Here is a 23,295-nt window from a genome sequence, read left to right on the forward strand (position 1 = left end):
TGGCTGTGTGCCTCCGGCAAGTGGCTGTGCGCCTCCAGTCGTGCAATCGTTGTCGGAGAGAAGGGATCCTGGGCACCGTCCGTGTGCGTCTGCGCGTGTGCGCGTCCGAGCGCGTGCGTGCGCGCGTGAGTGCATCTGAGTGCGTTGCTTGTCACATGCACTTTCACTGTGGGGATTGAGGACTTCCAGGAGGCCTTGATAATTAATTAATTCGTCCGTGCTCTCATTACAAAACTGACATAACGCTGAGGCTCCTCTGATGCGCGCACAGGGAAACCTCATCATGGTTACGTGGCTCATGTTGCGTTCGCGAGTGTATTGTCACCGGCGCCGACTTAATAATGACGGTGGGTGTGATGATTCACCACCACTCACCCTTCCCGGCTCTTCCCCCAGAGATTCTAAGAACTGTCACAATGCTATTGGAGGATGAGATATTATTCAAATATCGAAGTGAATGGCAGCACTTCTGCTCGGGGTGATGTGAACGCCATCACGCACATGAATATACGAACACGTGAATTCTTACGCACGCTCTGTAATGCATGTTATCACCATCTTATGAATCAATATCAATAAATGAATCGATTAATAATTGACCTGTAATGCACAACCCTTTATCAATACGCTGCTGGGTGAGAAGCTTCCCCTCATGCCTTTCAGTCATGGAGGTTGTCAGATCATACTTCACCACACTGGTCACTGCGGGTGCCGTTAAACAGGTTCATATATCGCTTGGGGTAGCAGGGTTCATGGCGCAGTGTGTGACGTCCTCCATGAGCTTAAGAATTGGTGTTAAAGAAATGACGCATCATTACACCCCGTAAATAAGGCCAATTATTTACACAGGAAAGTGTCACTGAGTCTCAATGCCATCTTTCAGAGGAGGGTCCTGCAATCTGATGTTGGGCCAAATTGACATTGAGGAAGCGTTTGGCTTGAAGGAGAGAAACGGAGGAAACCCGGAGCAAAACCTCACACGAGTGGGAGTGACACTCACCATTGCCATCCCCTGGCTATTTCCAAGTCCTGTAGTCACGCGATGAACCCACACATGCAGAGGCAAGCTTCTCTGCATGTATTCATGCATCCTAGGCAACCGAAACGACTTTGAAGCAATGGAGAAGACCACTGGTAGAGAGTAGATGGACATCATTCACCGCATTTGGCACTGCATACGTACGTAGAGGGGATAAGGAGATTCGGAACGCAGAGATTCAGACGGGTGGCTAGATAAGATGGAGAGAGAGAACAGAATTTATTCAAAGCGACGGCACCAACACAAGACGGCAGACAGTGGAAGCCGTTCAAGTCAGCGCTATCGTCGCTGCTGAGCGGACGAAACGGAGTTTAAGATGCGACTCTTACTGGTAGCAACCTCCTGGTTACACCAGCCCACAGGGGATTATTGTGTCCGTCGTGCAGGGAGGGGCTGGGTGGGGAGGGAGGGGGGGCTGGGTGGGGAGGGAGGGAGGGGAGGGTGGGGAGGGGCTGGGTGGGGAGGGGAGGGTGGGGAGGGGAGGGTGGGTGAGGGGCTGGGTGGGAGGGGTGGGGCTGGGTGGGGAGGGGAGGGGCTGGTCATCCCGTGGTCCCCTTATAAAACTCAACGTTTAACCTACTCACGCCGGCTTGTGCCCGCCCTCACAGTCCGGCATATTTGCGGAATACACCACGCCGCCGTTGACCCTGGCCATTGACCGAGAAACCCAACGTTCCTACCAGCTCCCTCCGCAGGAATGTGTTTCGACTGGGTCACGCGTGGTGGATTTTATCCAAGCAATGAGAGAGCAATTACCACCTTGCTAAATGCTCCTCTAAGACATTCCGGTCAACGATAAGAGTGGATGTTTTACCGGCTCAAACAAGCAAACGCGTTTGGTGATGAACTCCAGTGGTGGCGCTACGGCAAAGCGAAGCAAGCAATCGCTTGGGCCCAAGTAGCTCAGTCGGCTCTTAGTTCGTGAATAAAGTCGGGGTGAACCAAATTACAGCTCACATTTTAATCCGAATAATCATTAAAAAAGAGAAAAACTACCATTTAAAAAGGGTTGCTTGTGTTGCAATCGAAACGTCATATTCCATCATTCCATTTATTTTCTTTCTACGTGATTTTACCGAAAGAACCAAAAAGTATCTCATCTCTCTCTTCTAAACCTCCGTTATTGTGTCTCTACATCTGTAAATCCACGTCTGTGTATGTGTTCTCCCATTTGACTGAATGTCCATCTCGCTCACGACTCGTTTGTCACCTCACCCGGAGTTGACAGCACAACGTGGGGAGCCTCCACACCGAGCTCAATGCACTTTACCTGGTAAGATACACAAACATGTTGTGTTGTTTCATTTGCATATTGTTCTTAAATGATTTATTTACATTTCCTATACTCGGCGCTCCGATCGTGTTGCTGTATTGTTTGTAGTTGTAACGTTCTAACATTTTGTGAAAAAAGGGCATTCTAGCTCATCGGATTTCTCCAGCATGAACACACATTCTGATTCTGTCTCCTTAAGGGCGCCCGATGCACCAGCACCACCGCCTGGGAACGAACTCACATTCGGCAATAATACCGCTTTTAAAAGTGAAACAAATATATATACATCGGCAACGTCTCGTGTAATGTGGTCCTTCTTCACAGCACAATGAGGACCAGTCCAGTCAATAAAATCACGAGCCGTGGTGCTGGCTGGGTTCTGGGACGCGACTTGGAGTGAGTAATGCGTGTTGGGTTCCATTTCCTGGCGAACTGACACCGAGCTCGCAGTAAACTCAACACCGCACTGCGCACTCCGCCTACTGAAGTGGCTTGCTTTCTTCTCATGTCGCAGGCTTAGAGGGCATTCATTATTCACGCCGCCACACCCGTCGTGATGTCAGGATCGAGGTGGGGCGAGTGCCGTGAAGTTCAAGGCGGGCGGACGCCTTGAACCTGCGAGCGGATTGTATTCCGCGTTGAAGAGCAGGAGCGATGCACGCCAATGGGTGAATCGTGAGCAAAAAAGTCAGGGGTAGAGTTGTGGGGCGAAGTATGCTAACCAAGCCGGCCTACAACCCAGGCGTCGGCAAGCAAAATAACAAATAGAGACAATTTTTTTCGAATTTGGTAAAAAACAACCTTAGTATTTCAAGAGCCGCAATGCAATTTGAATACGAGACCTGTGGTCTTTCATGAATAACGTCTACAAGCAGTCCTTAAAGTGCCGCAGTTTGCCGACCCCTGGTCATGGTAACTCTGGACTCATGGTTAACTGGACTTCCATGGTAAACTGAACTTCCATGGTAAACTGGACTTCCATGGTAAACTGGACTCCCGTGGTAAACTGGACTAACATGGGGATCTGAATTCCCATGGTAAAATGTTCTTTTTTGTTAATGGACTTCCATGGTAAACTGGATTCCCATGATGAACTGGTCTTCCATGGTAAACTGAACTTCCATGGTAAACTGTATTCCCATGATGAACTGGTCTTCCATGGTAAACTGGACTTCCATGGTAAACTGTATTCCCATGATGAACTGGTCTTCCATGGTAAACTGGACTCTCGTGGTAAACTGGACTAACATGTGGATCTGAATTTCCATGGTAAAATGTTCTTTTTTTGTAAATGGACTCCCACGGTAAACTGGACTCCCATTTTCTTGGTTCTTGCGGTAAAGTCACGTAGAAGGGAAGTAATAAAATAATAAAAATAAAACATAATAAAATCAAATAATTCTATTATGTTTTATTTTTATTATTTTATTAATAATTCTCAGAATTATTTGATTTTATTATGTTTTATTTTTATTATTTTATTAATTCTCAGAATTATTTGATTTTATTATGTTTTATTTTTATTATTTTATTACTTCGCTTTTACGTGACTTTACCGAAAGAACCAAGAAGATGAATCCCTGCAGTCACGAAAGCTTTAAATCAAAATTTGGACTCCCATTATCAACTGGACTCCAATGATGAATTGGACTCCCGTTGTAAATTGCACGAGATATTTTTTTCCACAGCATTATTCACGAATGTGTTGAGTTTTTATTGTCATTCGCGAATGACATTGGTAATGACGTCACGTGTAAATGTCTGAAAAGCTCTGATGAAGTCATGATCGCGTCACTAACAAACACGTTAGATGACGTCATATCAGGAGCGTGCATGGCTGACGTCACGCACTCGACGACGTCACGACCACCCCCCCGTTAACATCAACGTCCGCTGGGAGAGAAAGAGAGAGCACCGTGCGTGATGACGTCACGAGCCGACGTCTCCCCACCGCCCCTCCCGACGTGATGGCGTCACCGGCGGTACAGTAAGGTCGGCGCGACGCGGTGACGTAACCGCGTCACGCCGTGTTGTGACGGGTGACGTCATCGGGCAGCATGGCGGCGCGCTTGGCCGCACGTGTGGCGGTCACGGGCCTGAGCCGGGCGGGAGGAGGTCGCAGCCTCCTGGGGCCCGCGGCGCTCCCCGTCCGCCGCCTCTGCAGGTGCGAGCCCCGAGCTCATTGGGGGGCCCCAGTGTCGATTGTGGGGGGGCCCAGTGTCGATTATGGGGGGCAGGAACGAGGCAAAACCTAGCCCCAGAACGCTCCCACACTCATTGACATTTGTTTTGTTTTGTTATTTCCCGAGTTAAGGGCCCACTGAACTGTGTAGCTATTTTTTTTAGAAGCGACCTGGCAGTCACGAGTGATATAGCTCAGCGAAGTGGCTTATCGTGTGGACATGTGTCGCAGCCACATACTGTACTCTTAAGCGGATGTTTTTGTTAAATGTGGAGGGGGAGAAAACACAGGAGGACCTGGAGAGAAAAAATCTCCACGGGGATCACAGAGAGAGAGACACGCAAACTCCAAATATACAACAGGCATCGTCAGGGTTGGGATCTAACCCAAGCCCTCCTGTATACCGGGCGAGGTAGTTAACATCTCGACACCATGAATCTCGCTCAATGTTGAACTGAGAAGGTATCTCGGTCGCCAAGTGAATGCACCCCCCCCCACCTCCCCCCGTGGTCTAAGCTATTGGTGGAAACTCCACATTCATGTGGCGGGCGACACCGTCTGTGCAGGGTAATCACGAGTGATTTGCCACACAATGGTGGTCGTTTTTCAGGGTGCTTCAAAAATGTTTTAACACTTCGGAGATTTTGCAACAATACCACGAAGAAATGTGCCGCCTCCGGGCTCTGTAGACCACCTGGAGAAGATTCCAGGCACGTTGTTGACAATGATGGCGAACAAGTGGAGACTGACTTTTTGAAGCTATTAACTATACATTTGTTATCATGTTACAGTGTATTATGCGTTCTTCCATTAAAAACGATAGTCGCATATAAGTGTTAACACTTTTTTGAAGCAACCTGTATAGACAATTTCGCGCGATGATGAGATGAGTCTTTATACCCACGTTGAAATCTCCGCAAGTGCCCGGCTCATTACGCCCTGGTGGCGTGGAGAGATATCAGGCACGTCAGGTCTGTGCCGGCCTTCATTCGGTGCTTGCAAACGGCATTTGCCCCCATCAAGTCCAACAAGGCCATACGGTGAAACGTCTCTGGTTAAGGGGTTGTGTATCCTGTAGATGTGCAGTGTTTGGTCTGTGTACGGGTCTTCAGTACGAGATCTTCGGGAAGGTGTACGTATGTGCAGCTACTCAGCTCAATGGGCTTCACTCGGGAAATCAACTTCTGATTGTGTGCACAGGTCCTGGAGTAAGGAGGAGTCGGTGTGCGTATCTGTATACATCTAAGTCTAGATTGAAAACTAATTTCCGTAGAACTGATTTTTTATGTTTAGCTTGTCCTCCGCATCTCCGATTAGCACGGTTGGCTATGTACGGTGCGAAAGAAGTTCCTACAGTACATACAAGGTTCTGTATGCGCGTGCATGTGCGTACACGTCCCCTGGGCGAGGGCTTGTGGTTTCAGAGTCTGCCGTGCGCCGTCTCTCGTCACCCACAGGCCGTTGAGCGGCGCCAGCCCGTCGGACGACGACCTCTACGAGAAGACGACGGTGACGATGCTGCAGCGAGACTCGCCCAACACGATGTTCGTGGACAGCTACGGCCTGCACGGGTTCACCGTGAACGGCAATCGCGTGATCGGTCCGTGCGCCATCATCCCCCATGCCATCATCCAGTGGAACGTGAGCACGCACCCCCCCAGCCGTGTCTGTGAAAAAGAGCTTTATAGCTCATCGGATTCCTCCAGATAAATGTTCTGATTCTGACAAAATTTTGCAGGGGATTTCTTCTCGCCCTTTGGTTTCTCGCCACCACAGAACATTCCAGAAAATCGAACTGGTCAAGTGTCCCAATCCAGGTCCCGAGTCTTGTCAGTCAGAATGCAATGGATTAATAATATATTTGATATTTCCTCTTCTGCATTGGTGGAGAGCCCCCGTGAGTAACACGAACATTTTGGTTTCTTCACTCAGGTTGGAAGCTGGAAGGATATCAGTGAAGAAAGCTTATCATTGTTTTACCTTCTGGAGCCCCGAATAGGTGAGGATTCAACAAGTGAATAAAGAAGTCGCTCGCACGCTTCCTTGCATTTACCTTAAGTCGTGATGCCTGCTGTTTATTACATTTTGCCGTCAAGTGTTTCTCCGCTGAAATGAGCATTGAGGTGGGGTGCACATCTCTGTTGGTGGTTCAGAGCCAGTAAAGTAAATTCTACATTCTTAAAATGGCAAACGATCTTTAGGGAGGACCACTGTTGACTCTCCACGAAGTGGCACTCATTTTATGAACTCGGACGGTAAGCTGGGAGATTCAATCCACAGCCAGAGTTTAGCATTCCGCCAACAGCTCCACCTGGCCACAGTCCAGATATCAGAGCAATGTTTGTTAAAGTCAAGAGCCTCACTTTAGACACTCAGCATCATCACCACCAATGGCAGCTCCGATTTGCAGATCCCATTTACACTTTCGTGCTCCATTCTACTTCCAAGTCTCTTGCCCGGTCTTGGCACGGAATGCCCAGCGTAGTGTCTCGTGTCGCGCGGGTGAGCAGAAATCCTCGTGTTGGGGACGGGCGACCGAGTGGAGCGTCTGGACCCGCAGCTGCTGCGCTTCATGACGCGGCAGGGAGTCGCCGTGGAGGTGCAGGACACGGTAAGTGCTCGTGCCGGCTTTCCCTCCGACTACCAAAAAATTTACGATGCATTTTTCAACTCGTGCGGCTACGCTGTCAGATCATATCGTACGGTTTTGGATTTCGGTGGTTGTAGGATGTCCAGCGACTAGTGTTACCAATCCACTACGCACTCCACACCATTCCCCCCGCATGTGCCTTGCAACACTTTGTAGAGTTTGACAGCAGGTTCAGCTCAACTCAGATCACGAAAACTATCCCCTACGCAGAGCGCCCCTTCCTCAGCCACTCGATAGCGACGGTAGCTCCTCCACCACCCAAGAGTCGCTCATCCACAGTGCCGCTACAGGTTGAGAAGAGGAAGGCTGATTGGGCCTGTGCTTGGGATTTGCGGGCATTGGGAATGGCTCCACTAAAAAAAAAACCACCCCTTCATCCATCGTCACGGTGTCCCCCACGGAACTCCCCTGAAATGCACGCCGATGCTGCCATCAGCACCACGAGGATTTCCCCACTTCAATAAAAATAGCTAACACTCACAGCCGGTTGACGGGATCGAGCCCACGGCTGTATGTACGTGCTTATCGGGAGCGGAGGCTGGACTGTTCCACTTTCTCCGAAGCTGCGTTCCTCCATCTCCTGCTGCGTCGTCCCTGCATTGAGCTGCCCACCTGGGGTGCAGTCTCGCACTCTAAGCCCCCAGTCTCCGTGCTGCTTTTATAGTGCTGCCCCCCCTTAGTGCTAACCCCCCTTACCCAGTGACAGTCCCCCTGTCTCATGGGTAATTGGGACTTGACAGTCATTGGCTCACCTTGTGGGATGACGGTCCATTTAATGAGAACCGAATGCCCGTTGGATTGCATGGCGTGCTTTTCCAATCACCATTTAACTGGAGCCTCTCGTACCCATTGAGTCTGTGACAGTCAAGCATCAGTCGCCGGTTCTCTGGCTGCCCTCTAGAAGCTTGTCAATTTTTTGTTTTTGTCTCTTACATTGAACTACGTTAAATGTGGCTAAGGACGGGCATTCGCGCACCGTGTAACTTTCGTAATCGCGTTATGGAAGACGTCCCGATTATAAAATAGATTTTTTTTATTCCCCCCCCCTCCCCCCGATGTTTGGAACCGCTAATTAATTTCCGGGACGTTTTGTAACCCAGTCGATATGGTAGTGCCTCCATCAGCCCAGAGATGATTAGATAATGTATGTTTGGGTTGGCTCGCGTAAATATAAATGTGTCATTAAACCCGCCACCACCCGTCACAGCCAAAAAGGTTTGTCACATAATAAAACATGCCATTACATTACCAGTCCAGCACACGGGTGTGTTGGAGAGTAAATCCATTGTAATTTATGACCACGTTAACCCTTCCCCCCCACCTCTGATCTTCACATGTGATTGGATCACAAGTGATGGCATCACATTTACCCCCTACATTTAAGACCAAAACAGGAGGATGTATCCACAAATCTGCCTGTCGCCTGATGATACTGGTTGTGATTACTGGCGAAACGTCGTAATCAAATTGTAATTGTGGGTTTACTCTCCAACACACCCGTGTGCTGTACCGGTACCGAATTGGCACGTTCTGTTTACGTGACAACCCTTACTAATTGGCTGTGTCGGGTGGTGGCGTGTTCAACGACACATTTATACATTTACGCGATCTAACCCAAAAAAACCTCTAATATGGTTGATATTGGTTGCGAAAGCCTTCGTGTTTAAAGCGATGATTCTGTGACTGGCTGATGGCGCCCCCTGCTGCCCCCCCCACCCCCGCACCGTGCCGTGTGCTGCTTCCAGGGCCACGCGTGCTCCACATTCAACTTCCTCGTCAACGATCGCCGCCTGGTGGCTGCTGGACTCATCCCGCCCACGCAGTTGGCGTGACCCGCGGTCGACGTGCGGCAAGGAGGGGGGGAGGCCATGGGGAACCGCGGTGGCTAGGAGATGTTAACTCTAGATTTGAAGCTTTCGTGACTGCAAGGATTCATTCTCTTTATTTTTTCGGTAAAGTCACGTAGGTAAAAAAAACTAAAAATTAATAAAAATAAAATAATAAAAATCACGACGTTTTGGAGTCAACACAAGTCTCCGTCATCACGTGGGACCGTCACAGCCAGATTTGCTGTATCAATTTTAATTTAATTTTTTTACCTACGTGGCTTTACCGAAAAACTAAGAGTAGGAGATGTTAACTCCCTCGCCTGATATGCAGGCGGTCGTGGGTTCCATCTGGGGGACCCTGCTGACGCCTGCGGTGTATTTGGAGTTTGCGTGCATTTCTCTCCCAGTGGCCACGTTGATTTTCCTCCCGGTCCTCTGGTTTTTCCCCTCCACATTTAGAATCAATGTTGCGTTTAGAGGATTTGGCTGCTATACATTTCCACATGATGATAAGCCGCTTCGTTGAGCTATCATTTGTGGCAACCAGGTCGTGTTTGAAATAGAGCTGTATAGCCATTTGGGCCTTACCTGTTAATTTTTATATATATATATATAGAACGCTGCATCACGCTGTTGGTCTGAGCCAGGTTAAGTTTAATTTTGGGGGGGGGGCAGGGCTATTTATGGTGTACGGGGCCCCCCCTCTTTGTATTTTAAGTTAATTCCCTTGACTGTTTTACCAACACCCATACCCCGGTGCCACACGGTTATTTCAGTTCCGGTTTTTAAACATTCATGTACAAATTGTTAACCTAAATCAATCAACGGTAAAAGGAACAAAACTATTTAAAGTTTGGAAAATAACTTGGAGTAACACATTGTGATACTTTGGCTCAAATAACAAAATTACACAACAATAATTTTTCTATGTATATTTTTTTGGGGTCTCTCAAAAGCGGAGGGCCCGGGTTGCAGCCTCGAATGGCCAGGACTGCGATAATCTGGCCCTGGCTGTGGTATCCAACCTGGGCTTCATTGTAAAGGAAACTATCCTTGTGTGGAATGCGGGTTAATACAACTGTCGATTATCCGGATTAAACAATAACACGGATACATTGCAAACACACGTGTGAGTTAGGCTATGAGGAGGTATTCGTTGGTTACCTCTGTATAATGGGGGGGGGGGGGCGAAGACATAATGCATCGTCTCAATTTATTGCTTCTCAAAGTGAATCGGTTCACTTGTTTGCTGTCACGTGGGCACCGAGTCGCTGACGACCCCCGACGAGTGTGGAGCGGCTGGCAGGTCAATCGGTGTGCGCGCAAAAGAAATATGTTTCACAAGCAGCACGGTTCATTCACAACCCGGATAGTCTGCCTGCGGAGTAATCGACAAGTTGACCGTGCGTGCTACAAGCATGCGTGCGGGACGTCGCGTTCATGAAAATGTGCGGCGTGTCGATTTGAGCCGTCGAAACGCTGCGCGGTACCGTGTGCCCAATGTTTACGACCCTAAAAAAAGCGACAACTGAACGGCGGTGCAGGAGTCTCGGGGAGTTTTGCGGTTTATGGATGGAACGAGTCAAGGAGCTCATCTCTGGCCGATGTTTGACTTTGAAACGAGGAGGAAATGGAGGTGATTAAAATATCTCACGCCACACGATCACCTGTTATGCATTTTTGGTGAGGCGACGGTGTGTTGGATTGTATTCGTGTTTGGCAAGATCTTAACGTATGATCACTTGGCGTATGTATGTTGAACTTCTTTCACACCGTACATAGCCAACCGTGCGAATCGGAGGTGCATATACAGTATGTGTGCGTTATGGAGGATGTTTACTTTGTGTCCTTGCCATGCTCAGCAAACTCGGGGGTGGGGTGGGCCCACACATTGACATCTTACCCACGCGGTCTCCCGCAAAGATGCGTGTTTTGAGTGTTATTTTTTTACATTTGTGTTGTGTCGAGCGTGAACATTTAGACTCGTGGTTGCCATCTGGGTTTATGAATTAATTAGAACATTCTTGAGTTGTGAGCACGTGAAGTTTCAGCCGGTGGCGGCTCGTGGCTATGGTTTGAGGAGGCTCGGGTTACCCGTTGGTAGGGTGATTCATTCGCAGGTGTAACGTGAAGGCATCTCGTGAGATGGTGCTGCATCAGTGCCGGGCTCCCACCACGCCAGTTCTCCAGAAAGAGTTTGTAATCGGCATTGTGGCGGTAATGCTGAGCACGCAACTGCAGCTTTCCCGATTCCAGTTACTCGGTACCCTTAAAAGAAAACAACAACATTAGACAAGGTCTTATTTGCAATATTCGGTCTGGGGTTAAATCCAAGTTTGACTTCAAAATTGTACGGGGAAAAAAACCCCCATTAATAACAACTTTGGATAACAAAAGCTAACAAGGTGAAATTGCACTTAAGATCTGAGTGAATAATATAATCAATTCTCCAGAATCAGTATTAAGTAGTCCCCAAATATTAAATTCGTCATAGATACAAGCACAGTTTCGACAATGTTAACGTTTCAGCAACTCGCACATTCTGAATGCACGTGCGGCAGCTGTGTTGGCCCAGTGGCACAAGAGCAGCTGGTAGGAGCATTCGTGGATTAAACTGCTTCTTGTGTTTAGTTTGTTGCGCGGTTGGCTACGTACGGTGGTGCGAAAGCAGTTCAACACATGTATGTATAATCAGATAGTCCGGCTGTAGACACCCGTGGACAAACCTCGCTGGGTAGCATGACCCCTCACTCTAACCCTAGCACCCACGAATTGTATCCCGTCCGTGCCTCCTTGGGTGAATTGGGCCCAGTCACCCACAGCCCTGAGCTGGCGGGGCTCCGGCTGCAAACCTGGGAGTGGGAGGTGGTGGGAGGAGGAGGTGGTGGGAGGAGGTGGTGGTGGGAGGAGGTGGTGGTGGGAGGAGGTGGTGGTGGTGGTGGCAGGTGGTGGTGGTGGTGGGAGGAGGTGGTGGTGGGAGGAGGAGGTGGTGGTGGTGGGAGGAGGTGGTGGGAGGAGGTGGTGGTGGGAGGAGGAGGTGGTGGTGGTGGGAGGAGGAGGAGGTGGTGGTGGTAGTGGTGGGAGGAGGTGGTGGTGGGAGGAGGTGGTGGTGGTGGTGGGAGGAGGTGGTGGTGGTGGGAGGAGGTGGTGGGAGGAGGAGGTGGTGGTGGTGGTAGGAGGAGGAGGTGGTGGTGGTGGTGGGAGCAGGAGGTGGTGGTGGGAGGAGGAGGAGGAGGTGGTGGTGGTGGGAGGAGGTGGTGGGAGGAGGAGGAGGTGGTGGTGGGAGGAGGAGGTGGTGGTGGTGGGAGGTGGTGGTGGTGGGAGGAGGTGGTGGTGGTGGTGGGAGGAGGTGGTGGGAGGAGGAGGTGGTGGTGGGAGGAAGTGGTGGGAGGAGGTGGTGGTGGCAGGAGGAGGTGGTGGTGGAGGGAGGAGGAGGAGGTTGTGCGCTCCGTGGATAAATCAAACGGCAGCCCCCGCGGCCACAACAAAAGCCACAAACACCGTGGCCACGAAATCCAATCGGCAAGCGGCACCGGGCCCCCACCAAGGTGATGCGGCCGTGAATTATTAAGCCCCCCCCCCCATCCTCACAACAAGCCTTGGTGCCTTGGTGCCAGGAGAAAGTGAGCTGATTACCAAGCCGTGCGCAGTGGAGTGGAGGGTGGTGGGGGGGGGCATTGTGACCGTGTCCGGTCGTGGGTGCCAAGCCAGAGAACAGACCTCGCAGTGTGATTCTCTCTTCTCCGTGCGGCATTCCAGTTGCCTTCCACACGCAACAAAGACAAACAAACAAAAACCCATCCTTTATAAAAGGCGATTGGACAAAACAGCCCTCTTCCCACCCCCCTCGTGAATCACTTTGAATGCACGGTTGGATTGAAGGCCTCATCGGCGGGGGTTGACTGAGCCGTGGCCGCATTGTTTGGGGCAGCGGAGGAGAGAAGGGGGTTTCGGGGTGACCTTCCCGCTTGTTGAGCGAAGGTCGTCGGACTGGAAGCGTCGACGGAACAGCCTCGGGGCTTGTAGAGTGGTCGAGACCCACTGATGTTATAGTACTCGCCCCAGGGGTCGGCAGACCTGCGGCTCCTTAAGGGGCCGTCCATAAATGACGTCACGCACCTGGGGGGGGGGGGGGGGGTCAGACATTTGTGACGATGTGTAACGAGGGGGGGGGTTTGAGAAATGTGACGTCACATCAAAATGCGCAACTTTAAATTAATATAGACAACACGTTTTACTTAATTAAATATACTTTTTAATACATGTTTTATCCTATAACATCAGAGTGCAGCGCCACATTAAATACGCACTACAATGACAATAGTTTAAATCGATTTGAAGCATGTTTTTTTTGGGGGGGGGCAGATCTTTGTGACGTCATATTTGAGGGAGGGGGGGTCTGACTTTTTGTGACGCCGTGTAACGAGAGGGGGGGGGGGGGGGGTCAAAAATCGTCCAAAATCGCGTGACGTCATTTATGGACGGCCCCATGAGGACCGCTTCGGTTCTCGTCTAATAATTTACTCTTCTTCGCTCCCTGTGGAGCATCATGCCGCAACGAGACCAAGCCGGACGGTCTTTAGCAGCGTCCCCTTGGGGCTGCTTCGTGACGTTCTTCATCAAGGACCCATCGTCTCGTATCCACCACCACCACGGCACATTGCGGCTCTTGAAATGTAGATTTGCTTTTACCGAATAACGACAAAAATGTCTTATTCTTTTTCCGACCCCTGTACTGGCCCCACTGAGGTTACTTAGCAAACACTCCCAATAATTAGCCTTAGAAAAGACCAACACGAGTGAGACTAGAAACAATAACATCATGAAATTAAACTTATAATTAGATGAAACCTAAGGGGTAGGGACATTATAGTTAACTTTGGCAGGCAATACTACCTCAGCCGGCATCTTCATTAATAATGAAGATGATTGAAGGGCATATTGGTTAAGGGACATCAATAATATGGTTAAAAGACATTAATAATGCATTTCAGTCAAAAAAGGATAATTAGGAAATAATATAGTTAAGTAAAATAACATGAATTAATAATAAATCTCAATGCACTCTTAAATGGTTGCAATTATGACGTTGATTATTATCCACAGTTCCATCCAGTGGAGGCCCTTCCACGCGCAGTGGCGTGAGCGAGCGATTGCAGGGCTGCACCTTGACCACCGTAATTCACCTTCAGTAAAGATTTATATTTCGTTAGCAGTTACTCTGAATAATGCCTTAAACTCGGAAACATCCGCTTTAGAGTTTTTGGCTGCTATAAATGTGCACGTGATTAGCCACTTCGTTTGGCTTTTATTTGCGGCCAGGTCGCTTCTGAAAAAGAGAACTTCAGTGGGCATTACCTGATAAAATAAAAAAATATATATAAACTAGTTCAGTTTTAGTTTAGATGCTCAGTTGAGCAAAGGAGGCCCGTGTGTTGCGATAGCCAGCTGCCTTCTATAACGACGCACGGCATCTCCGTTGGTGCTAAGATGCGGGTTGGGGGGGGGGGGTGGAAACTGAAGGAATAAGGCGACGAGTCCGTATCAATTTCTCTCAACCTGGGGGATGGCGGGGTAGGTGGGGGCATCACCGCGTGTGGTGTCACATCCTCCGTGCACCGTCAGTCTCCCCCGCGGCATCCACGCGGCACCCGGCGACTCAGAACCAGCGGTGGATCGTGCATCCACGTGGTGCGCCACCCGGCCCGACCTCTCCAGCCTGCCGGCCCGCGCTGCGCGAACGGAGAGGACACGAGAGGACCATGGAGGCTGCTCCCTCGTCCGGCAGGGGAATTCGCGACGGCAAAAACGCAGGTGACACCGCGGTGCTCGACGCGAGCGGTGACGGAAACGCATTCCGGTATACGTGCGTGTGGTTGTGTGTGTGCGTATGTCGAATTGTTGTTGACTCGTCACACGCCCGCCGTCCAGGTCTGGCAAACCGAGCTCCGCACATCTCCCGAGGGAGGCGGCCCTCTCTCGGCGTGCCCCGAAAGCGCGACCGCACCGCCGCCTGCGACCTGACCCCCTGGCCGGTAGACGCGCGGCACGAAGAGGAGGCTGCTGCTGCCGCCGAGGTGCCGTTCGCCAACGCCGCCGCAGCCGCCTGCGACCTGACCCCCTGGCCAGGAGACACGCGACACGAAGAGGCTGACGCCGCCGAGGTGCCGTTCGCCAACGCAGCCGCCGGAGACGCGCCCGCGGAGACGCGAGGCGAGGAGAGCAGCGCGGAGCGGCTGTGCGTGTTCTCACCGTACCTCCATCGCGCGCGATATTTGCCCCAATTATTTTTTATTGTACGTACGTCCGTTGAACTTCTTTCGCACCGTACGTAGCCGTCCGTGATAGTCGGAGGCGCGTGTGGGGGTGAAGGTAAACAAACTAAACGCAAAACACAGTTCCAAATAAATGAGTTTTCAATCTGCGCATTGCTCCACATGGCTTCCTAATATCGGGAGGAAGAGCGTTCCAGACGGCCGCAGAAGCGCATCAGAAAGCGCGCGATGCGGTGACCGCCTTTGTCCGATGGACACCCACAAACTGCTGCTGCTGCTGCGAGGATGACCACCAGAGTTTTTGTGGTTTATGCTCCTTGACGAGATCAGCACGGTATTGTGGTTCATTTGTGGCAAGCACTTTGTGTGTAATGAGTGCGACCTTACAATGTAAATGTTTATCCTGACCTGCCTTCAAACACATTCCTGCGGAGGGAGCTGGTAGGAAAGTTGGGTTGCTCGGTCAATGGCCAGGGTCAACGGCGGCGTGGTGTATTCCGCAAATATGGCCGACTGTGAGGGCGGGCACAAGCCGGCGTGAGTAGATTAAACGTTGAGTTTTATAAGGGCACCACGGGGTGACCAGCCCCTCCCCACCCAGCCCCACCCCTCCCACCCTCCCCACCCAGCCCCTCCCCACCCTCCCCTCTCCACCCAGCCCGACCCCTCCCATTTTTGGATGCACGACGGACGGACGGACACAATAATCCCCTGTGGGCTGGTGGAACCAGGTGGTTCCTACCAGTATAATTGGCCTAGGTAAACATAAACTTGCGTTCAGTTTATTGTCCTTCTCCCACACCTCCGGTACGGCTGGCTATGTACGGTGAAAAAGAAATTCAACACGCACGCATACATAATCTACTGTTGATAATTGGTTCTTTACCCTTCTATCTGGCAACAAAACTGACACCTTTTTGCAAGGAGTCATGTTTGCATAGACCGCAATACCTGCAGTCATAATACAAACAAAAGAACATAACTCTGATAATGTGCACTGTCCCTGAAGTTGATTGGTCCACACCCGAGACAGCTTTCCTTCGAGCCTAGTCTCATATGGGTTGGACCAGATGACGCCAAAAGGCACACAACTCAAGGACAATGCACCATCAGAGTATGAGAGCTCGGGGCAAGCATCTACACTATGGGGACCTCATTTGCCAGTAAAAATATGATAATTGGTTCTTTACCCTTCTATCTGGCAACAAAACTGACACCTTTTTGCAAGGAGTCATGTTTGCATAGACCGCAATACCTGCAGTCATAATACAAACAAAAGAACATAACTCTGATAATGTGCACTGTCCCTGAAGTTGATTGGTCCACACCCGAGACAGCTTTCCTTCGAGCCTAGTCTCATATGGGTTGGACCAGATGACGCCAAAAGGCACACAACTCAAGGACAATGCACCATCAGAGTATGAGAGCTCGGGGCTAGCATCTACACTATGGGGACCTCATTTGCCAGTAAAAATATGATAATTGGTTCTTTACCCTTCTATCTGGCAACAAAACTGACACCTTTTTGCAAGGAGTCATGTTTGCATAGACCGCAATACCTGCAGTCATAATACAAACAAAAGAACATAACTCTGATAATGTGCACTGTCCCTGAAGTTGATTGGTCCACACCCGAGACAGCTTTCCTTCGAGCCTAGTCTCATATGGGTTGGACCAGATGACGCCAAAAGGCACACAACTCAAGGACAATGCACCATCAGAGTATGAGAGCTCGAGGCAAGCATCTACACTATGGGGACCTCATTTGCCAGTAAAAATATGATAATTGGTTCTTTACCCTTCTATCTGGCAACAAAACTGACACCTTTTTGCAAGGAGTCATGTTTGCATAGACCGCAATACCTGCAGTCATAATACAAACAAAAGAACATAACTCTGATAATGTGCACTGTCCCTGAAGTTGATTGGTCCACACCCGAGACAGCTTTCCTTCGAGCCTAGTCTCATATGGGTTGAACCAGATGACGCCAAAAGGCACACAACTCAAGGACAATGCACCATCAGAGTATGAGAGCTCGGGGCAAGCATCTACACTATGGGGACCTCATTTGCCAGTAAAAATATGATAATTGGTTCTTTACCCTTCTATCTGGCAACAAAACTGACACCTTTTTGCAAGGAGTCATGTTTGCATAGACCGCAATACCTGCAGTCATAATACAAACAAAAGAACATAACTCTGATAATGTGCACTGTCCCTGAAGTTGATTGGTCCACACCCGAGACAGCTTTCCTTCGAGCCTAGTCTCATATGGGTTGGACCAGATGACGCCAAAAGGCACACAACTCAAGGACAATGCACCATCAGAGTATGAGAGCTCGGGGCTAGCATCTACACTATGGGGACCTCATTTGCCAGTAAAAATATGATAATTGGTTCTTTACCCTTCTATCTGGCAACAAAACTGACACCTTTTTGCAAGGAGTCATGTTTGCATAGACCGCAATACCTGCAGTCATAATACAAACAAAAAAACATAACTCTGATAATGTGCACTGTCCCTGAAGTTGATTGGTCCACACCCGAGACAGCTTTCCTTCGAGCCTAGTCTCATATGGGTTGGACCAGATGACGCCAAAAGGCACACAACTCAAGGACAATGCACCATCAGAGTATGAGAGCTCGAGGCAAGCATCTACACTATGGGGACCTCATTTGCCAGTAAAAATATGATAATTGGTTCTTTACCCTTCTATCTGGCAACAAAACTGACACCTTTTTGCAAGGAGTCATGTTTGCATAGACCGCAATACCTGCAGTCATAATACAAACAAAAGAACATAACTCTGATAATGTGCACTGTCCCTGAAGTTGATTGGTCCACACCCGAGACAGCTTTCCTTCGAGCCTAGTCTCATATGGGTTGGACCAGATGACGCCAAAAGGCACACAACTCAAGGACAATGCACCATCAGAGTATGAGAGCTCGGGGCAAGCATCTACACTATGGGGACCTCATTTGCCAGTAAAAATATGATAATTGGTTCTTTACCCTTCTATCTGGCAACAAAACTGACACCTTTTTGCAAGGAGTCATGTTTGCATAGACCGCAATACCTGCAGTCATAATACAAACAAAAGAACATAACTCTGATAATGTGCACTGTCCCTGAAGTTGATTGGTCCACACCCGAGACAGCTTTCCTTCGAGCCTAGTCTCATATGGGTTGGACCAGATGACGCCAAAAGGCACACAACTCAAGGACAATGCACCATCAGAGTATGAGAGCTCGGGGCAAGCATCTACACTATGGGGACCTCATTTGCCAGTAAAAATATGATAATTGGTTCTTTACCCTTCTATCTGGCAACAAAACTGACACCTTTTTGCAAGGAGTCATGTTTGCATAGACCGCAATACCTGCAGTCATAATACAAACAAAAGAACATAACTCTGATAATGTGCACTGTCCCTGAAGTTGATTGGTCCACACCCGAGACAGCTTTCCTTCGAGCCTAGTCTCATATGGGTTGGACCAGATGACGCCAAAAGGCACACAACTCAAGGACAATGCACCATCAGAGTATGAGAGCTCGGGGCAAGCATCTACACTATGGGGACCTCATTTGCCAGTAAAAATATGATAATTGGTTCTTTACCCTTCTATCTGGCAACAAAACTGACACCTTTTTGCAAGGAGTCATGTTTGCATAGACCGCAATACCTGCAGTCATAATACAAACAAAAGAACATAACTCTGATAATGTGCACTGTCCCTGAAGTTGATTGGTCCACACCCGAGACAGCTTTCCTTCGAGCCTAGTCTCATATGGGTTGGACCAGATGACGCCAAAAGGCACACAACTCAAGGACAATGCACCATCAGAGTATGAGAGCTCGGGGCAAGCATCTACACTATGGGGACCTCATTTGCCAGTAAAAATATGATAATTGGTTCTTTACCCTTCTATCTGGCAACAAAACTGACACCTTTTTGCAAGGAGTCAACTTCAGGGACAGTGCACATTATCAGAGTTATGTTCTTTTGTTTGTATTATGACTGCAGGTATTGCGGTCTATGCAAACATGCCAGATAGAAGGGTAAAGAACCAATTATCATATTTTTACTGGCAAATGAGGTCCCCATAGTGTAGATGCTTGCCCCGAGCTCTCATACTCTGATGGTGCATTGTCCTTGAGTTGTGTGCCTTTTGGCGTCATCTGGTCCAACCCATATGAGACTAGGCTCGAAGGAAAGCTGTCTCGGGTGTGGACCAATCAACTTCAGGGACAGTGCACATTATCAGAGTTATGTTCTTTTGTTTGTATTATGACTGCAGGTATTGCGGTCTATGCAAACATGACTCCTTGCAAAAAGGTGTCAGTTTTGTTGCCAGATAGAAGGGTAAAGAACCAATTATCATATTTTTACTGGCAAATGAGGTCCCCATAGTGTAGATGCTTGCCCCGAGCTCTCATACTCTGATGGTGCATTGTCCTTGAGTTGTGTGCCTTTTGGCGTCATCTGGTCCAACCCATATGAGACTAGGCTCGAAGGAAAGCTGTCTCGGGTGTGGACCAATCAACTTCAGGGACAGTGCACATTATCAGAGTTATGTTCTTTTGTTTGTATTATGACTGCAGGTATTGCGGTCTATGCAAACATGACTCCTTGCAAAAAGGTGTCAGTTTTGTTGCCAGATAGAAGGGTAAAGAACCAATTATCATATTTTTACTGGCAAATGAGGTCCCCATAGTATAATCTACTGTTGTTTGTGATGGTAACCCTTCCACAATGACTTTTGCTAGATTACAAACTTGTTATTTACCTACCTGCTTGGCATACATCGTCTACGCATGCTCCAGCGAGATGTAATGCCATCTTATTATGCTTATCCATGGATATGTAGCATGCACACCTGTTAACCCACACGGTTTACTCCGTACGCTTATGCAGGGAAATTGAGTGTTCAGGTCCATACGGCGTACAGCCGTTTCAATACGGGCAAAAAAAGTGTATGTTTGTGTTTCTCCCTTGTGATGGGACTTTATAGGATGAACGTTGAGATGTATAAGGGGCACGGGGTGACCAATACGGTCTGAATTGGTCTGTAGCAAGCTCGGCACTGATCAGGGGTTGACAGCTATGAGCATGTATGTGGTCATTGTCTCAATATATCTTCATTATGTTTTGCCTGCTTATTGACATTCCTTCATATATTGATGAGCGATTGCAAGGACAATGCATACGTTATCAAAGCATGTTCGTCTGCATGTTTTATCAAAAGCACGTGTGGTTCACGCAGACGTGATGCCTTGTGATAATTTATATGATAGGTGTCTATTTGGCGTTTGAACATCTCAAAAGCTCCTGTATTCTGGAGCGGGCAGCGTCAAGCGTGTCCTTCATTCCATCTGCATTTGCGAGATGGCACGGTGCAGGAGCCCGCTTAAAAACGACGCTCCGTCATCTCGGCGCACGGGAAGTCCTCATCGTGCACACACACGAGTGTGCACCAGTGCCGGATGAAGCTAGTGCGAGGCCTGTAGCATATGTTGTAAAGGGGCCCAAAAAAAACCACGTAAATATTAAAACACAACATTGTTTACTTGCACAGTAAAATAATTGTAGTTTTTCATTTGCTATAGAGCAACAGATAATACGACAAATCGCTAACCTTAAACACCCAGTTGTTCATAAAGTTGAAGGCAGTATAGTACTATAGCAATAGAGCAAGTGCAGAATCACTGAACCCGAATTGATAACTTGAAAGCATTTAGCGCGGGGCCCTTGAAAGTGCGGGGCCCGTAGCTACTACACGTGTAGTAGCTACTACACGTGTAGTAGCTACTACACGTGTAGTAGCTACTACACGTGTAGCAGCTACTACACGTGTTGTAGCTACTTTTACTACTAGGATCATCCGGCACTGGTCTGCACGTATCACCCTCCACTCCGTTCCCTCCTCCTCCTCACAGGGGTACAACACAGACAGCTGCCTCCACGCGTCCACGGCAGACGGAGCCGTCCGCCAAACCTCGGCCGCTGCCGGGTCCGGACCCTCCCACGTGCTGCGAGCCCGGCGCCATCTCCAGCCTGCGCTTCAGTCGCAACTTCACCTTCTCGTTCTTCGAGCTGCCCTACGAGCCCGGCTTGCGGCGCGAAGCTCGACGCAGCCGCGAAGTGCGGGTGCTCATGAACCGGGTGTTGCACTAGGGAGCTGTGGGGCAGATCTGTGGACGCTACCACAGGTCGCTTTGTTCGTCGCGTGTGACTTTGCTCGTTTTATGGAATCCCGATTGTGGCATCGTGGGGTCCACCTGTTCGCGTGTGACTTTGCTCGTTAGTTCCACGATTTTGAAAAATCCCGATTGTGGCATCGTGGGTCACTTTGTTCATCGCGTGTGACTTTGCTGGTTCGTTCCTCGATTTCTTGAATCCCGATTGTGGCATCGTGGGGCCCACCTGTTCGCTTGTGACTTTGCTCGTTAGTTCCTGATTTTTAAAAATCCCGATTGTGGCATCGTGGGTCACTTTGTTCGTCGCGTGTGACTTTGCTGGTTCGTTCGATTTCTTGAATCCCGATTGTGGCATCGTGGGTCCACCTGTTCGCTTGTGACTTTGCTTGTTAGTTCCTCGATTTTTTTAAAATCCCGATTGTTGCATCGTGGGTCGCTTTGTTCGTCGCGTGTGACTTTGCTCGTTTTCTTGAATCCCGATGGTGGCATCGTGGGGCAACTCGTTGGCTTATGACTTTACTCGTTCGTTCCTCGATTATTTTCTTGAATCTCGATTGTGGAATCTGGAGCAACGGAGAAAAGCAAACGGCGCGAAGGAGATGGGCAAAAATGAGAGACGTAAACGAGATAAAAATTAAGACTACAAAAAATAGGAAGCTGAATCATTACGTGTGAAAGAAGAGTCTGGCCCTTTTATTTATGCACAAGGTTAAGGTCTTTATTTCACGGCACGGGTCCACACCTTCATCTTCGCTTTCTCCCGCAACGCCACGAACTCCGCCTCCCACTCACTCTTTTAACATCTTCCTGACTCTGCCGCTCGTCGCACTCCATCTCCACCAAATCATTGCCTCTCTTACCCTCAACTGGCCTCACCCTCTCACCTGACGCTCACCCAACCCTCCAGCTCTTTTCCCTTTTAAATTCTCCCCCCAATTATCTTGCTCCCCGCGCCCTAACCGATCAGAGCGTAGTGTTTACTCCCGCCTTCTTAATATCTCGCAGGGATTGTGTGGGGCAATCGCTACACATGCTTACTGGTTACGATGGAACCATCTTCGATTAGCACGGTTGGCTACGTACGGTGCGAGACACGTTCAACATATATCAATAAATAATTCCTGTCTTGTACATGCTTCGGTTGTTTTCTGGATTGTTGAACATGAGTTTAAAACTTTGTTAAAGACTCAACCCAAATTTTAACTTTTATTTTGTACGTAACTATGCCGTGAATCCTAGGGTGTCGGCCATCCATGTAAACATTTGTTAATTTAAAAAAAAGTCCTCATAAGATCATTACAACACTGAAGTGACATCACTTTCATATGTATTGATAATCAGTACAATGACAGCAGAGATATGCAGCAGGGTCCCTGTGAATGTATTGGGTTTGTCACTGAGAAATATTTAAGCTCATGTTACAGCCCAGAATACAGCAATGTCTGTACCTATTAATCAACCCACACCTCTAAAATAATTACTAAAATGTTGCTTTAATATACTCGATCAATAAGTAGTAATCCTAGTCAAACTCAAGGCTATACCATTGCAATTAAAATATCATAAAGACGCCTAATACAGTACATACAAGATCAATGTTTAAACTACCATTGCAAGCCAGTGTACTCTAGTACAATGTTGACATTTAAACAATATATTCATTTGTGAATGTATTAGTGTATTGTACCGAATGCCTAAATGTACGCAGTTTATCGCCGATAGGGTCAATGAATTAGTTTAAATCTCACAAAGTTAAACATTTGCGCCACCAATCCCTTAAATAAACTACTTAAGAGGATGCAATCCAAAACAATAACAACGATGGTAAAGAACACACTTACTCT

At 48.7% G+C, this 23,295-nt stretch overlaps 1 protein-coding gene across 1 annotated transcript; it reads left to right on the top strand.

Moving 5' to 3' along the window:
- The first annotated feature begins 4,315 nt into the window (after positions 1 to 4,315).
- Positions 4,316 to 10,631, top strand: NDUFAF3 (NADH:ubiquinone oxidoreductase complex assembly factor 3). Its single transcript, XM_061574439.1, has 5 exons — positions 4,316 to 4,476; positions 5,952 to 6,135; positions 6,427 to 6,493; positions 7,005 to 7,105; positions 8,890 to 10,631. The coding sequence occupies exons 1-5, from the start codon at positions 4,370 to 4,372 to the stop codon at positions 8,974 to 8,976; spliced, it is 546 nt and encodes a 181-aa protein (XP_061430423.1). The 5' UTR covers positions 4,316 to 4,369; the 3' UTR covers positions 8,977 to 10,631.
- Positions 10,632 to 23,295: the final 12,664 nt, after the last annotated feature.

The sequence above is a fragment of the Lethenteron reissneri genome, chromosome 55 (genome assembly GCF_015708825.2).
Source record: "Lethenteron reissneri isolate LAM-NWPU_2019-01 chromosome 55, ASM1570882v1, whole genome shotgun sequence".
Taxonomy (NCBI): Eukaryota; Metazoa; Chordata; class Hyperoartia; order Petromyzontiformes; family Petromyzontidae; genus Lethenteron; species Lethenteron reissneri.

Excerpts from the sequence above, each read along its gene's own strand:
- NDUFAF3 (XM_061574439.1), top strand. The coding sequence starts at position 4,370 with ATGGCGGCGCGCTTGGCCGCACGTGTGGCGGTCACGGGCCTGAGCCGG. Across the intron at positions 6,136-6,426 it reads ATGCCATCATCCAGTGGAAC|GTTGGAAGCTGGAAGGATAT; the intron begins GTGAGCACGCAC and ends TTCTTCACTCAG. Across the intron at positions 6,494-7,004 it reads CCTTCTGGAGCCCCGAATAG|AAATCCTCGTGTTGGGGACG; the intron begins GTGAGGATTCAA and ends GCGGGTGAGCAG.